We start from the raw sequence: 17,321 nt of genomic DNA, 5'->3' as shown, positions 1-17,321 counted from the left end.
AGTGACAATACAATGTCCAGAGGAGGGAGGACCTGGAGTAACACTGGGGGGCGGCATGTTCAGGGGGAATCTGAGAAAGTTTGAGTTAACTAAAAGTGAAGTATGTGGAAGATCCAGAGGTGGTAGTGGCTAATACAGTAGGGGTTATAAACATGCTAGGCTTCCTAAAACTGGTTATATAACTCCTACATCCCAAGTTGATGACTTTAGGAGGCATAGGAGCTTGCAGTGAAGTGGGCGGGACATGTTGGAGGCTTAGGGCAGTATTTGGGGAAGGACTAATTTTGATCTGAGTTGGCCTATATAAATGTTGGGAGGTGTAGTCCTACTGTCAGCCACCATTCCTGCACTCTGATTGGCTGAAAGAACGAAGTTCCTCTGAGGTGTGTTGTCCTCTACATGTCCTGTCCCACCGGCGCAACGTTCTTGAGGCCTTTGCTAGTTAGTGCAGCGGAATTAGCAGAAAGGATCCAGTAAGGTCATTACCTATGTAGAACGCGGAGTTATTCTCTTCGGCATAGTCATCAATATAGGAAATCCCCAGCGGCTGTATTGGAGCCTCCCCCACTCCACGCAAAAGATTCCCCAACAAGATGGAGATCCACTTGGATTGTTCAAAGTCCCTCTCACACTCTGAGTATGAAGCAGACAATAGAGGGTTCCTCATGAATTTTGGAGAATCATAAAGTGAAAAAATCACGGAGTTGAGTACAAATTAATTTCATATAAACTGAAACAACAATCGTTGTATGTCAATGAGGGTAATGTGTTACTACGGGTGTAAGGGAGGGATTGTTTTTCTACACAGGTGAGACAGGGGAATGTGTTACTACAGATGTGAGGGAGGGATTGTTTTTCTACACAGGTGAGAGAGGGAAATGTGTTACTACAGGTGTGAGGGAGGGAATGTTTTTCTACACAGGTGAGGGAGTGGAATGTGTTACTACAGCTGTGAGGGAAGGATTGTTTTTCTACACAGGTGAGAGAGGGGATTGTGTTACTACATGTGTGAGGGAGGGATTGTTTTTCTCCACAGGTGAGGGAAATGTGTTACTACAGATGTCAGGGAGGGATTGTTTTTCTACATAGGTGAGAGAGGAAAATGTGTTACTACAGGTGTGAGGCAGGGATTGTTTTTCTACACAGGTGAGGGAGGGGAAGGTCAAATGTCATACAACACGGGTGAGGGAGGGAAATGTGTTACTACAGAGGTGAGTGAGGATAATGTGTTATACACAGGTGGGGGAGTGGAATGTGTTAGTACACAGGTGAGGGAGGGTAATGTCTTACTATAGCAGTGATGCATTACTATTGAGGTGAAGGATTAATGTGCTACTGGAGTGGTGAGATGGAAATGGAAACCATAAATATCTAATGTGTACGCAGGTGAAACTGGGTACATCAGCTAGTACAGTATAAAAGCAGGGTCAGATTAAGGGTCTGCAGCTGAAAATGATCAAGGGATAGATGTGAGAAGCGGAGGAGCATTGATCAGTGATGTGTGGGTGTGACCAATGCTGAATGGGTGTGGTCAGTGCTGAGTAGGTGTGGTCAGTGCTGTGTGGGTGTGACCAGTGCTGAGTGGATGTGACCAGTGCTGAGTGGGTGTGGTCAGTGCTGAGTGGGTGTGGTCAGTACCATGTACACCCCCTACACTAACAGTCTTCCTATTGAAAATTTGCATAATTTTGTTAGGAAAAAGTACAATTTTAATGCTTGGCAGCTGGTCAGCAGGGTTGGGTACGCCATCCTGACAGTCAGAATCCCGACGCCTGAAAATCAGTATACTAACCCTCCCATTAACCCTAACCCTCCCCTTAGAGCCTATCCCGTAATCCTAAACCTAACTCACCCCCTATCCCTAATACTTACCATCAGGCTGCCGGCAGTCGGGATTCTGGTGCCGGTATTCAGAGAGCTGGCATCCAACTGCCGGGAATTTAACTACGTCCCGGTCAGCATCATTCTGACACAATGATGGGCCTATTTTATGTGGGGGCCTGGAACTGGAGATCTATCCACCCCATTGCTAATCTGGCCCTGTATAAAAGTGTACGGTTATTTTTAGAATGAGAATCAATGTCTAGGGGCCTGTGTTCCATTTTGGCATTTGTCTATGATTTATTTTTACATATTTATATATTTATTTAGCTATATATATATATAATTCTATTATTATTGCTAATAGTAAATTGGTGTGTTTTAATAAATAGCTTACAGGTACAGTTCATAGCTGATAGCTATATAATTATTATATTTACATGTTTGTATATGATTTAATTAGGAGTTGGATAGGTTATAACCTGTTGATCGGAGTCTCCGGTAACAGCTGCTGAGATGTAGTAGGGCTTAGTTAGGGGTTTTCCTGTTGGCATACTGTATGTGGAATTACATGTTACATCAGGCCCTGGTGCTTATAGGTCTACAAGTGCCAGCACACCCACAAAAAACAAAGCTGCCGGGCATTGCTGTCACATGCAGATCCACTAATGTACACTAAATGAATTGTAATGTATACAGTATGTTCTCTGTAGCCTGCAATTATGGGAGATCATTATATTGTCAGCATATTTTTCATTTAATTAGTGTTAATTACTATTCCATGTTCCTATTTTGGAGATGCGTTTACTACAGTATAGTTAATCCTCTGTGTGTGACCTTATAATAGCGATCTAATTAATGTACACAATACATAGAGGCAAATTAGGGCAGATGACAATACTCACCAGGGTCGATGCTTAGATGAGACTTGTTCTCATAATCTTGTAGACAAGGGGAGCTGCTGAGAGTAGAATTAGCAGAGTGTAATACGGTCCCCTCGTAGGCATAGCTGCGTAAGAACGTATAGAAATATTATTGGAAATACAAAGTCCAGAACTACGCATAACTAATATGTATATCCATCCACTGCCTGTTATTTTGTTCTACAATGTAACTGAGCAAATACTGTAATACTGGAATATTCAAATACTCTCTAAAGTCCTTTTCATGGGAGAATGAAATCAGTAGCAAAGAAACTAGTAACAAAAATTAAAAAAATACACCTTGTACAGGACCCAGATATACATAGGATATAGGGTGATTTCAAAAGCTCTGACTCATTTGCCAAAATATGTTGATATAGGGCAAAAAGATCAAATAACAAAGCATAGCATGTCAGTTATTTGCCCTTTGTATGATATGTTTATAATTCACCAGGTCAGGCTCCAGCACACGATAATATTGGACGACACAGGACCAGAGCCAATTATCCACCAGCTGCCTTTTGCAGTTTGCGTTGCGCATTTCCTGGCCAGTTTCGGTCGGCTGATTCTCCTGCTATACTAGACTTTGGGCCTGATTTATCAACGAGTTTTATCACAAAGGTCGCCAATTAACAGCGAAGGCAAATACCGGCGGAGGTTTTCGTTTAGTATCACTGTGGTACTAATGAAAAATTCACTGGTATTTACCAATACTTACCCCTCCTGGCGAGGTCCTGCGCAGTCTTCATCCTGGTGAGGTTTTCCACTGGGCTGATGGCAGCATAACGCTGCCAGCGACGGGGCTCCGGTGTAATGCGTGACGGTCCATCTGCACATGTGCATGGCACGGGGACCCGGCAGTGTCTAGAAGGCTTCACTGAAGCCAGAAAGGCACCGCTGGGTCTCCATTCCCGGGAATGGGGTGCGCATCGCTCTCGCCATCTGAAAGATGGCGGGAACGATGCTTGACAAACAGAGGTAATCTTAGAAAGGTTGGCAAGTGCTAAAGGGGTCATTCTTCATTGTTAAATAGGGGCCAGAGAGTGATAAAACTCTCTGCGTATGATAAATGGTGGTGATCCAGCCAATCAGCTCCCAACTGTCATTTTTTAAACAGATGACAGTTGTGAGCTGATTGGCTGGATCACACTTATCATACACAAGGAACATTATCAGTCTCTGTGAGTGATAAAACTCATTGACAAATCAGACCCATAATAGGGGAAACACAAGTCTGAGCTTGGTGCTTTACGCGATTACAGTACACACATTGCTCCCACATTACCACAGCCGGATACAGAGTTACAGTATGTGTACAGTACACACATTGCTCCCACATTACCACAGCCGGATACAGAGTTACAGTATGTGTACAGTACACACATTGCTCCCACATTACCATAGCCGGATACAGAGTTACAGTATGTGTACAGTACACACATTGCTCCCACATTACCATAGCCGGATACAGAGTTACAGTATGTGTACAGTACACACATTGCTCCCACATTACCACAGCCGGATACAGAGTTACAGTATGTGTACAGTACACACATTGCTCCCACATTACCACAGCCGGATACAGAGTTACAGTATGTGTACAGTACACACATTGCTCCCACATTACCACAGCCGGATACAGAGTTACAGTATGTGTACAGTACACACATTGCTCCCACATTACCATAGCCGGATACAGAGTTACAGTATGTGTACAGTACACACATTGCTCCCACATTACCACAGCCGGATACAGAGTTACAGTATGTGTACAGTACACACATTGCTCCCACATTACCATAGCCGGATACAGAGTTACAGTATGTGTACAGTACACACATTGCTCCCACATTACCACAGCCGGATACAGAGTTACAGTATGTGTACAGCACAGACATTGCTCCCACATTACCACAGGTGGATACAGAGTTACACTATGTGTACAGTACAGACACTGCTCTCACATTACCATAGTCGGATACAGAGTTACACTATGTGTACAGTACAGACACTGCTCTCACATTACCATAGCCGGATACAGAGTTACAGTATGTGTACAGTACACACATTGCTCCCACATTACCACAGCCGGATACAGAGTTACAGTATGTGTACAGCACAGACATTGCTCCCACATTACCACAGGTGGATACAGAGTTACACTATGTGTACAGTACAGACACTGCTCTCACATTACCATAGTCGGATACAGAGTTACACTATGTGTACAGTACAGACACTGCTCTCACATTACCATAGTCGGATACAGAGTTACAGTATGTGTACAGTACAGACATTGCTCCCACATTACCACAGGTGGATACAGAGTTACAGTATGTGTACAGTACAGACATTGTTCCCACATTACCATAGTCGGATACAGAGTTACAGTATGTGTACAGTACAGACATTGTTCCCACATTACCATAGTCGGATACAGAGTTACAGTATGTGTACAGTACAGATATTGCGGCGGACGCCCTGACTAAGCAGATTTATACCATATTCTTTTATGTGACTTTTGACAAATAAACTGCAGAAAACTCCACTTACCGATCCATAATAAAATGAGGCATCGCAATTAAAAATGTTCCGAGTGACATAATCAGGCAGCCGGCTCCAATTATTTTAGGCCTATGAAGTTTTCCTCCAAAGTAGCTGACCAGCATTATCACCAGCAGGTTTCCTGCGGGAGACAGACACTACTTCCCAATAAACAATGTAAATAATGGAAATACGCACAATCTCATGTATATTACTGCGTCCGCAGCAGTAGAAGCACAAGCTGGAATAACTTAAAGTGAACACATTATAGAGTAATTTAAACAATTGTTTCTCAATAACAGCACTTTTGTGGGAGTAGCTTTGAACCCCTGCCCCATTTGTTGCACTTAGCAGGGTCCCAGCGCACATATATATAGCCAGGAAAACTGTGGACAGAGGCAAACGCAGGATTTCTACAAGGAGGTTTCCAGATGTTTGAACGTGGAAGGGGTGTGGCCATGCAATCCAGGGGGCGTGACTGAGAACATTGATGCAACGTGCCCCCCAGCTTACTACATTCGGCTCGAATGTCATTGCTTTCCTTACAGTCCATCAATGGTCTATAATCGATGGTTTCTGACCATTGTTATAAAACCATCAATGGTTCTTGGTAACGCATGTGCAGATCACAGCCCGTGGAAAGATCGCAGCCCCACACAACAGTGGTCCCCATTGATGGTAAAACTGTTCCCCATCAGACCATCGATGGTTGCTAGCCATCCCTATCTCTCCTGCATTGCAGAGTAGTACGAGAGGGGACAGCCCCCCCAAATGTCCCTGTCATTGTGTTGTTGTTGGCACATAACCCTAGTTGTGTGGGATAGCAGTCAGAATACTCTCTATCTCTCTATCTTTTACAGTACAGGGAGACTTTTGCCTCTATTATAAATGTAAAATGTTTCTAATAATCATTTGTGAGCGCCTTTTTCATAATCCACTTGTATTTAAGGGGTTGTAGCCCTTTAACGTATCTAACAAGCTACAGACAAATTGTTAACTATCTTCTAATTAATAAAATTCTATTGTGACACTGACACAACGACGCTCACAATGTATTTCTCATTAAATATCATGGAGTGTGCTCGCTGAAGTGTCAGAAGAGGAAGGAGGGACCAAGAGGAGTTTATCACCTATCAAACCTTCCCAGTGATGTCAGAAGAGGAAGGAGGGGTCATGGTGGTTAGTCCGCTATCAAACCTTCCCAGTGATGTCCTAAGGGGAAGGAGGGGTCATGGTGTTAGTCCGCTATCAAACCTTCCCAGTGATGTCCTAAGGGGAAGGAGGGGTCATGGTGGTTAGTCCGCTATCAAACCTTCCCAGTGATGTCCTAAGGGGAAGGAGGGGTCATGGTGTTAGTCAGCTATCAAACCTTCCCAGTGATGTCCTAAGGGGAAGGAGGAGTCATGGTGTTAGTCCACTATCAAACCTTCCCAGTGATGTCAGAAGAGGAAGGAGGGGTCATGGTGGTTAGTCAGCTATCAAACCTTCCCAGTGATGTCAGAAGAGGAAGGAGGGGTCATGGTGTTAGTCAGCTATCAAACCTTCCCAGTGATGTCAGAAGAGGAAGGAGGGGTCATGGTGTTAGTCAGCTATCAAACCTTCCCAGTGATGTCCTAAGAGGAAGGAGGGGTCATGGTGTTAGTCCGCTATCAAACCTTCCCAGTGATGTCAGAAGAGGAAGGAGGGGTCATGGTGTTAGTCTGCTATCAAACCTTCCCAGTGATGTCAGAAGGGGAAGGAGGGGTCACGGTGTTAGTCCGCTATCAAACCTTCCCAGTGATGTCAGAAGAGGAAGGAGGGGTCATGGTGTTAGTCCGCTATCAAACCTTCCCAGTGATGTCAGAAGAGGAAGGAGGGGCAATAGGGGTAATCAGCTATCAAACCTTCCCAGTGATGTAATAAGAGGAAGGAGGGGTCATGGTGTTAGTCTGCTATCAAACCTTCCCAGTGATGTCAGAAGAGGGAGGAGGGGTCATGGTGGTTAGTCAGCTATCAAACCTTCCCAGTGATGTCCTAAGAGGAAGGAGGGGCCATAGGGGTAATCAGCTATCAAACCTTCCCAGTGATGTCAGAAGAGGAAGGAGGGGCCATAGGGGTAATCAGCTATCAAACCTCCCCAGTGATGTCAGAAGATGGAGGAGGGGCCATAGGGATAATCTGTTCCCTGAGAACCGAACCCACCCGAACTTCGGGGATCCGAGGCAGATACGGGTCGGCTCGGGTTTTCCCGCCTGACTTGGATCTGAAAACAAGGCAAAACATCATCATCCCGCTGTCGGATTCTCCCGGGTTTTGGATTCTATAAAGGTCCCGTGATCGCCGCTATTTTTCATTCCGGCATTGGATAGTTAAGAGAGGGAGGGAGCTGGGACCTATGCTGCGATGTGCTGTTGTTAACTTGTTATAATTATAATATTAGTTGCACGCTGACGCTGTGCATAGGGGCTGACTACTGTTGTCAATAAGGGCTGGCTGGCTGTTGTCTATAGAGGGGCTGGCTGGCTGTTGTCTATAGAGGGGCTGGCTGGCTGTTGTCTATAGAGGGGCTGGCTGTTGTCTATAGAGGGGCTGGCTGGCTGTTGTCTATAGAGGGGCTGGCTGGCTGTTGTCTATAGAGGGGCTGGCTGGCTGTCGTTGTCCTGTCCATAGGTGCTGGCTGTAGTGCTGTGTTCTCCAGGGGGTGCTCTGTCCTTCAGGGTGCTCTTCACCCACCCCCAGTGTGAATTTTTTTTTAAAAAAATTAGTGTTAGCCACACTTGTCATCAGTGCAGGGGTGCTGTGCTGCTGTCTGTTAAGGAGCTGCTGCCTCTTTCAGGGGTTCACCCCAGTGTTAAAAAAAATATATTAACAATTTTTTTTGTGCGGTGTGTTAGCCACACCTGTCATCGGCGTAGCTGCGCAGGGGTGCTATGCTGCTGTCTGTCAAAGGGCTGCAGCTCAAAAAAGAAACAATATTTTTTGTACGTGTCAGCCACACCTGTTATCGGCGTAGCTGCACAGGGGTGCTGTGCTGCTGTCTGTCAAGGGGCTGCATGAATATTGCAATGAAAACTTTTTTTAAAGTTATTGGGTTACAAAAAGTTGTTTTTTTCATCTTAAACATAGCAGAAATGTTATCCGAACAGCTTATAAAGTTATATGCAACTAAAGCCTATATTTATTTACAAACCTATATAGAGTGGACATTCTAAATTCCAAAGCTGTTCTATTCAAAAACGTAAACAAAAGCAAAGATTATAAGTCTAGTGTGTTATAGTGTGTTATTATGATGTTAGAATGTAGAAGGCCAAATATTGGGTGGACCACACATGGCTGATTGATCAACCATGGTGACTGGATTAGTATCATAAGGAAGAGGAGGCTGCAAACTGGGTGTCATGTTATGAGTTGGCCATATGGGGTATGTTGCTGTTAAATGATCAGGCTGGTTACCAGTGGACATATTATTAATTATAGTTGTTGTTATTTTTTTGTTGCCATCTCCTGAAGGGCGTTTACCAACAGACAGAGACTACCTATCAAGTCAGGCATAGACACTTCCTGAGGAACAGAGCTCTGCTCTCTGGAGGGAAGCCAAATAGGTGGGAGCCGCTGTTCCAACATCTGAAGCTCTTCTCTCTCCACATCATCTTTTATAGATGAAAAAAAATGTCATCGGGGACATCTAGCTCCTCTTTCTGTACCCTGCTCACCCTTTTTGGACAGGAAGTCCAGGATGGATGGTTTGGAAGAAGAAGGCCTAGCAACAGATGGGGATGGTCATTATCAAGACCTGGTCCCCCAGTGGGTGTAGTCTGGGAGGTAATGGTTGGCATACAGGCAGCGGAATAACAAAGGCCTCCATGTTGTCTGTGCTTACTATTCTGTATTTCAGTTTGTGATTCAGGTAGGAATAAAGTGGGCTACAGAACACAGTGACAGAATCACTGGATGTCTTAGTGCATTCAGGCCAGATACAATCCATGAATTCCCAGACAGATTCCGGACAGATGAATCCTTTGCTTGTGATAATCTTTGGTAATTCCTGGCAAAGGTGGGTGTTATAGCCAGACACTTTGAATGCTGTAACTTTGAACTGCCTTATAGAAAACATGTGAAGGAAACCTTTTCACACTGCAGAACATAATGGAGAAATCCCTTGAAGTTCAGCATCTATAGCATTTTTTTTCTTGTTCTCTGAGGCCTCTACTGACTGTGGAGAAAGATTCTCCACACTGTAGTCTTCTATTGTGACTTTTAATGGTGATTTCAGTGTTGTCCACTGGCTGAGATCCATCTCATCTGAGGGTTGGGTTTTCCCCATGCAAATGAGACAATTCACATCCAGAAGGTGACTCTTATGTTTAGCCATGGTGTCGGTCTCTCTTTTGGCAGAATTTTCACAATCTTGGGGGCACCATGAAGAATCAGAAAGATCCTCCAGGGTAAACATCTGATCTGGTGGTGTATCTATTTCTATTAAATCTTTGTGTGTGAGTTTAGTTATCTGCCGCTTGTGGTGGAGCTTTTTTCTGCTTTCTAAATGATCTCCAGACACAACGTACAACTTAAACCTTAAACTGAAATGTTGCATTTAATGCTCTGTTCCGCTTGGTCACATATCTAAGTAATATGGTTAAGTGGACAGTAGGAACAATGGCAATTTGAAGGCCACTAACTATGTTTTTTTTAATGTCCCTATATAGGTTGGGAAATTCCTTTACAGAACAGAAGGTTTGCAAAGGATTATTTAAGGCAATTGTTTATTTTTGGAAAGCATGCTTCCTGTTCCTGGTCCCCTTCTGGGATGAAAAAAATCCACTCCCAGCAAGCAGGCATGGCACTCAGGAAAGAATTCCCAAGAAAGACACAACGTAAGACTTAAACCTTAAATCTGAAATGTTGCATTTAATGCTCTGTTCCGCTTGTTCACATATCTGATATGGTTAAGTGGACAGTGGGAACAATGGCAGTTTGAAGGCCACTAACTAACTGTTTTTTTTATGTGTGGTTGTACAGGTTGAAGAATTCCTTTCCAGAAGGTTTGCAAAGGATTATTTAAGTCAATTGTTTTTGGAAGCACTCTTCATAGTCCCCTTCTGGGATGAAAATCCACTCCTAGCTGCCGAAGCAGGTGCAGGATTCTCAAGAAAGACACAACGTAAGGCCTTAAATCAGTCCTCGAGAGCTCATGTTTTCCAGACGACCTAGCTGGTAGACAGGTGTATTCAATACTCACCAAAATATTTCGAAAGATCCACAGGTGGAGTTAAGTATTACAGTTGTGATTCTGTGAGGAGACCTGAAAACATGCACTGTTAGTAGCTCTCGAGGACCAGGGTTGGCTACCTCTGCCTTATATCATAGATCTTACACTTGTCCACATATTTATGCTGGTTAAGTGGCACTTTGAGGCCACTAACTATGTTTTTTTTTATGTCCCTGTACAGGTTGGGAAATGCCTTTATAGAAGATTTGCAAAGGATTATTAAAGTCAATTGTTTATTTGTTTTTGGAAAGCGGTCTTCCTGGTCCCCTTCTGGGATGAGAAAATCAACTCCCAGCAGCAGCAGCCATGCTCAAGATTCTTCTGTGGCAAGGACTGATGTGAATGTATCACATTTTTTTTGTAAATTACTCCTCCCCTTCACTTCTTCAGAATCAAAAATGAAATGAAATTTACTACCAATCAACCCTTCCTGTCCCTGCCCTGCCTTCAACTACATACATATTCCAACGCCCTCAGGCCTCTCTTGAATAATTAAAGTGTTTCCTGATGTGCATGTTTGAAATTGAACTACCATGTGTTTGTTCCTTCCACTGCTGCCGCTTAGCGTAGTCAGCCGGCTATCTTGGTGCAAATTTTGGGCCTAAACTAAATGAAAAAATCAATATTGTGAGCTGTGAGGTGGTCAAAATTGACTGGAAACGAGTGGAAATAAATGGTATTGAGGTTAATAATACTGTAAGAACAAAAAAAGGCCCATTTTAAATGATTTTAGCTGTTTTTATGACTTAAAGAAAATAAAAAATCCAAATCCAAAACTGAAAAACAAGACACGGAGGTGAGGTTTTGGCAAAACCAATCCAGATCCAAAACCAAGGGAGATGCAGATCCAAAGCTAAAACACGAGGGTCAGTGCACATCTCTAGTTAATACACTGCCAATCCTCCCCAGTGATGTCAGAGGAGGTAGGATGGGCCATGGTGGGTAATCAGCTGTCAAACCGTCCCAGTGATGTCAGAAGAGAAAGGAGGGATCAAAATAGGTAATCGGCTATCAAACCTTCCCAGTGATGTCAGAAGAGGAAGGAGGCGCCATAAGGATAATCAGCTATCAAACCTTCCCAGTGATGTCAGAAGAGGAAGAGGAGTCATAGGGGTAATCAGCTACCAAACCTCCCCAGTGATGTCAGAAGAGGAAGGAGGGGCTATAGGGGTAATCAGCTATTAAATCTTCCCAGTCATGTCAGAAGAGGAAGGAGGGGCCATAGGGGTAATCAGCTACAAAACCTCCCCAGTGATGTCAGAAGAGGAAGAAGGGGCTATAGGGGTAATCAGCTATCAAACCTTCCCAGTGATGTCAGAAGAGGAAGGAGGAGCCATAAGGATAATCAGCTATCAAACCTTCCCAGTGATGTCAGAAGAGGAAGAGGAGTCATAGGGGTAATCAGCTACCAAACCTCCCCAGTGATGTCAGAAGAGGAAGGAGGGGCTATAGGGGTAATCCGCTATTAAATCTTCCCAGTCATGTCAGAAGAGGAAGGAGGGGCCATAGGGGTAATCAGCTATAAAATCTCCCCAGTGATGTCAGAAGAGGAAGGAGGGGTCATAGGGGTGATCAGCTATCAAACGTTCCCAGTGATGTCAGAAGAGGAAGGAGGGGTAATAGGGGTAATCAGGTATCAAACCTTCCAAGTGATGTCTGAAGAGGAAGGAAAGGCCATAGGGGTAATCTACTATCAATCCTGCCCAGTGATGTCAGAAGAGGAAGAAGGGGCCATGGGGGTAATCAGCTATCAAACCTTCCCAGTGATGTCAGAAGAGGAAGAAGGGGCCATAGGGGTAATCAGCTATCAAACCTTCCCAGTGATGTCAGAAGAGGAAGAAGGGGCCATAGGGGTAATCAGCTATCAAACCTTCCCAGTGATGTCAGAAGAGGAAACAAGGGCCATAGGGGTAATCAGCTATCAAATATTCACAGTGATGTCAGAAGAGAAAGGAGGGACCATAGGGATAATCAGCTATCAAACCTCCCCAGTGATGTCAGAAGAGGAAGAAGGGGCCATAGGGCTAATCAGCTATCAAACCTTCACAGTGATGTCAGAAGAAGAAGAAGGGGCCATAGGGGTAATCAGCTATCAAACCTTCCCAGTGATGTCAGAAGAGGAAGAAGGGGCCATAGGGGTAATCAGCTATGAAACCTTCCCAGTGATGTCAGAAGAGGAAGGAGGGGTAATAGGGGTGATCAGCTATTAAACCTTCCCAGTGATGTCATAAGAGGAAGGAGGGACCATAGGGGTAATCAGCTACCAATCCTACACAGTGATGTCATAAGAGGAAGGAGGGGTCATAGGGGTGATCAGCTATCAAGCCTTCCCAGTGATGTCAGAAGAGGAAGGACGGGCCATAGGGGTGATCAGCTATCAAACCTTCCCAGTGATGTCAGAAGAGGAAACAAGGGACATAGGGGTAATCAGCTATCAAATATTCCCAGTGATGTCAGAAGAGGAAGAAGGGACCATAGGGATAATCAGCAATCAAACCTCCCCAGTGATGACAGAAGAGGAAGAAGGGGCCATAGGGGTAATCAGCTATCAAACCTTCCCAGTGATGTCAGAAGAGGAAGAAGGGGCCATAGGGGTGATCAGCTATCAAACCTTCCCAGTGATGTCAGAAGAGGAAGGGGGTCATAGGGGTAATCAGCTATCAAACCTTCCCAGTGATGTCAGAAGAGGAAGGAGGGGCCATAGGGGTAATCAGCTATCAAACCTTCCCAGTGATGTCAGAAGGGGAAGGAGGGGCCTTAGGGGTAATCAGCTATCAAACCTTCCCAGTGATGTCAGAAGAGGAAGGAGGGGGGTCATAGGGGTAATCAGGTATCAAACCTCCCCAGTGATGTCAGAAGGGGAAGGAGGGGCCATAGGGGTAATCAGCTATCAAACCTCCCCAGTGATGTCAGAAGAGGAAGGAGGGGCCATAGGGGTAATCAGCTATCAAACCTTCCCAGTGATGACAGAAGGGGAAGGAGGGACCATAGGGGTAATCAGCTATCAATCCTCCACAGTGATGTCAGAAGAGGAAGGAGGGACCATAGGGGTAATCAGCTATCAATCCTCCACAGTGATGTCAGAAGGGGAAGGAGGGACCATAGGGGTAATCAGCTATCAAACCTTCCCAGTGATGTCAGAAGAGGAAGGGGGTCATAGGGGTAATCAGGTATCAAACCTTCCCAGTGATGTCAGAAGAGGAAGGAGGGGCCATAGGGGTAATCAGCTATCAAACCTTCCCAGTGATGACAGAAGGGGAAGGAGGGACCATAGGGGTAATCAGCTATCAATCCTCCACAGTGATGTCAGAAGAGGAAGGAGGGACCATAGGGGTAATCAGCTATCAATCCTGGACAGTGATGTCAGAAGAGGAAGGAGGGACCATAGGGGTAATCAGCTATCAAACCTTCCCAGTGATGACAGAAGGGGAAGGAGGGGGGTCATAGGGGTAATCAGCTATCAAACCTTCCCAGTGATGACAGAAGGGGAAGGAGGGGGGTCATAGGGGTAATCAGCTATCAAACCTTCCCAGTGATGTCAGAAGGGGAAGGAGGGGCCATAGGGGTAATCAGCTATCAAGCCTCCCCAGTGATGTCAGAAGAGGAAGGGGGTCATAGGGGTAATCAGGTATCAAACCTCCCCAGTGATGTCAGAAGAGGAAGGAGGGGCTATAGGGGTAATCCGCTATTAAATCTTCCCAGTCATGTCAGAAGAGGAAGGAGGGGCCATAGGGGTAATCAGCTATAAAATCTCCCCAGTGATGTCAGAAGAGGAAGGAGGGGTCATAGGGGTGATCAGCTGTCAAACGTTCCCAGTGATGTCAGAAGAGGAAGGAGGGGTAATAGGGGTAATCAGGTATCAAACCTTCCAAGTGATGTCTGAAGAGGAAGGAAAGGCCATAGGGGTAATCTACTATCAATCCTGCCCAGTGATGTCAGAAGAGGAAGAAGGGGCCATGGGGGTAATCAGCTATCAAACCTTCCCAGTGATGTCAGAAGAGGAAGAAGGGGCCATAGGGGTAATCAGCTATCAAACCTTCCCAGTGATGTCAGAAGAGGAAGAAGGGGCCATAGGGGTAATCAGCTATCAAACCTTCCCAGTGATGTCAGAAGAGGAAACAAGGGCCATAGGGGTAATCAGCTATCAAATATTCACAGTGATGTCAGAAGAGGAAGGAGGGACCATAGGGATAATCAGCTATCAAACCTCCCCAGTGATGTCAGAAGAGGAAGAAGGGGCCATAGGGGTAATCAGCTATCAAACCTTCACAGTGATGTCAGAAGAGGAAGAAGGGGCCATAGGGGTAATCAGCTATCAAACCTTCCCAGTGATGTCAGAAGAGGAAGAAGGGGCCATAGGGGTAATCAGCTATGAAACCTTCCCAGTGATGTCAGAAGAGGAAGGAGGGGTAATAGGGGTGATCAGCTATTAAACCTTCCCAGTGATGTCAGAAGAGGAAGGAGGGACCATAGGGGTAATCAGCTACCAATCCTCCACAGTGATGTCATAAGAGGAAGGAGGGGTCATAGGGGTGATCAGCTATCAAGCCTTCCCAGTGATGTCAGAAGAGGAAGGACGGGCCATAGGGGTGATCAGCTATCAAACCTTCCCAGTGATGTCAGAAGAGGAAACAAGGGACATAGGGGTAATCAGCTATCAAATATTCCCAGTGATGTCAGAAGAGAAAGAAGGGACCATAGGGATAATCAGCAATCAAACCTCCCCAGTGATGACAGAAGAGGAAGAAGGGGCCATAGGGGTAATCAGCTATCAAACCTTCCCAGTGATGTCAGAAGAGGAAGAAGGGGCCATAGAGGTGATCAGCTATCAAACCTTTCCAGTGATGTCAGAAGAGGAAGGGGGTCATAGGGGTAATCAGCTATCAAACCTTCCCAGTGATGTCAGAAGAGGAAGGAGAGGCCATAGGGGTAATCAGCTATCAAACCTTCCCAGTGATGTCAGAAGGGGAAGGAGGGGCCATAGGGGTAATCAGCTATCAAACCTTCCCAGTGATGTCAGAAGAGGAAGGAGGGGGGTCATAGGGGTAATCAGGTATCAAACCTCCCCAGTGATGTCAGAAGGGGAAGGAGGGGCCATAGGGGTAATCAGCTATCAAACCTCCCCAGTGATGTCAGAAGAGGAAGGGGGTCATAGGGGTAATCAGGTATCAAACCTTCCCAGTGATGTCAGAAGAGGAAGGAGGGGCCATAGGGGTAATCAGCTATCAAACCTTCCCAGTGATGACAGAAGGGGAAGGAGGGACCATAGGGGTAATCAGCTATCAATCCTCCACAGTGATGTCAGAAGAGGAAGGAGGGACCATAGGGGTAATCAGCTATCAATCCTCCACAGTGATGTCAGAAGGGGATGGAGGGACCATAGGGGTAATCAGCTATCAAACCTTCCCAGTGATGTCAGAAGAGGAAGGGGGTCATAGGGGTAATCAGGTATCAAACCTTCCCAGTGATGTCAGAAGAGGAAGGAGGGGCCATAGGGGTAATCAGCTATCAAACCTTCCCAGTGATGACAGAAGGGGAAGGAGGGACCATAGCGGTAATCAGCTATCAATCCTCCACAGTGATGTCAGAAGAGGAAGGAGGGACCATAGGGGTAATCAGCTATCAATCCTCCACAGTGATGTCAGAAGAGGAAGGAGGGACCATAGGGGTAATCAGCTATCAAACCTTCCCAGTGATGTCAGAAGGGGAATGAGGGGCCATAGGGGTAATCAGCTATCAAACCTTCCCAGTGATGTCAGAAGAGGAAGGAGGGGGGTCATAGGGGTAATCAGGTATCAAACCTCCCCAGTGATGTCAGAAGGGGAAGGAGGGGCCATAGGGGTAATCAGCTATCAAACCTCCCCAGTGATGTCAGAAGAGGAAGGGGGTCATAGGGGTAATCAGGTATCAAACCTTCCCAGTGATGTCAGAAGAGGAAGGAGGGGCCATAGGGGTAATCAGCTATCAAACCTTCCCAGTGATGACAGAAGGGGAAGGAGGGACCATAGGGGTAATCAGCTATCAATCCTCCACAGTGATGTCAGAAGAGGAAGGAGGGACCATAGGGGTAATCAGCTATCAATCCTCCACAGTGATGTCAGAAGGGGAAGGAGGGACCATAGGGGTAATCAGCTATCAAACCTTCCCAGTGATGTCAGAAGAGGAAGGGGGTCATAGGGGTAATCAGGTATCAAACCTTCCCAGTGATGTCAGAAGAGGAAGGAGGGGCCATAGGGGTAATCAGCTATCAAACCTTCCCAGTGATGACAGAAGGGGAAGGAGGGACCATAGGGGTAATCAGCTATCAATCCTCCACAGTGATGTCAGAAGAGGAAGGAGGGACCATAGGGGTAATCAGCTATCAATCCTCCACAGTGATGTCAGAAGAGGAAGGAGGGACCATAGGGGTAATCAGCTATCAAACCTTCCCAGTGATGTCAGAAGGGGAAGGAGGGGCCATAGGGGTAATCAGCTATCAAACCTTCCCAGTGATGTCAGAAGAGGAAGGAGGGGGGTCATAGGGGTAATCAGGTATCAAACCTCCCCAGTGATGTCAGAAGGGGAAGGAGGGGCCATAGGGGCAATCAGCTATCAAACCTCCCCAGTGTTGTCAGAAGAGGAAGGGGGTCATAGGGGTAATCAGGTATCAAACCTTCCCAGTGATGTCAGAAGAGGAAGGAGGGGCCATAGGGGTAATCAGCTATCAAACCTTCCCAGTGATGACAGAAGGGGAAGGAGGGACCATAGGGGTAATCAGCTTTCAATCCTCCACAGTGATGTCAGAA

General features: G+C 45.8%; 1 protein-coding gene across 1 annotated transcript in view; it reads right to left on the bottom strand.

Moving 5' to 3' along the window:
- The window catches only part of LOC148535422 (solute carrier organic anion transporter family member 1C1-like), a 162,652-nt gene that overhangs the window by 52,441 nt on the left and 92,890 nt on the right, over nucleotides 1–17,321 (bottom strand). The window contains exons 3-5 of the mRNA XM_088462659.1: nucleotides 5,298–5,430; nucleotides 2,727–2,830; nucleotides 487–633 (exon numbers count right to left, since the gene is read on the bottom strand). Of these exons, the coding sequence (XP_088318785.1) occupies nucleotides 487–633; nucleotides 2,727–2,830; nucleotides 5,298–5,430 (384 nt within the window). The remainder of the gene's footprint in view (nucleotides 1–486; nucleotides 634–2,726; nucleotides 2,831–5,297; nucleotides 5,431–17,321) is intronic.

This window comes from Taudactylus pleione, unplaced genomic scaffold (genome assembly GCF_031769625.1).
Source record: "Taudactylus pleione unplaced genomic scaffold, aTauple2 ptg000052l, whole genome shotgun sequence".
Taxonomy (NCBI): Eukaryota; Metazoa; Chordata; class Amphibia; order Anura; family Myobatrachidae; genus Taudactylus; species Taudactylus pleione.
Note: the sequence above shows the minus strand (reverse complement) of the source record. Positions and strands in the feature narration are given on the sequence as shown.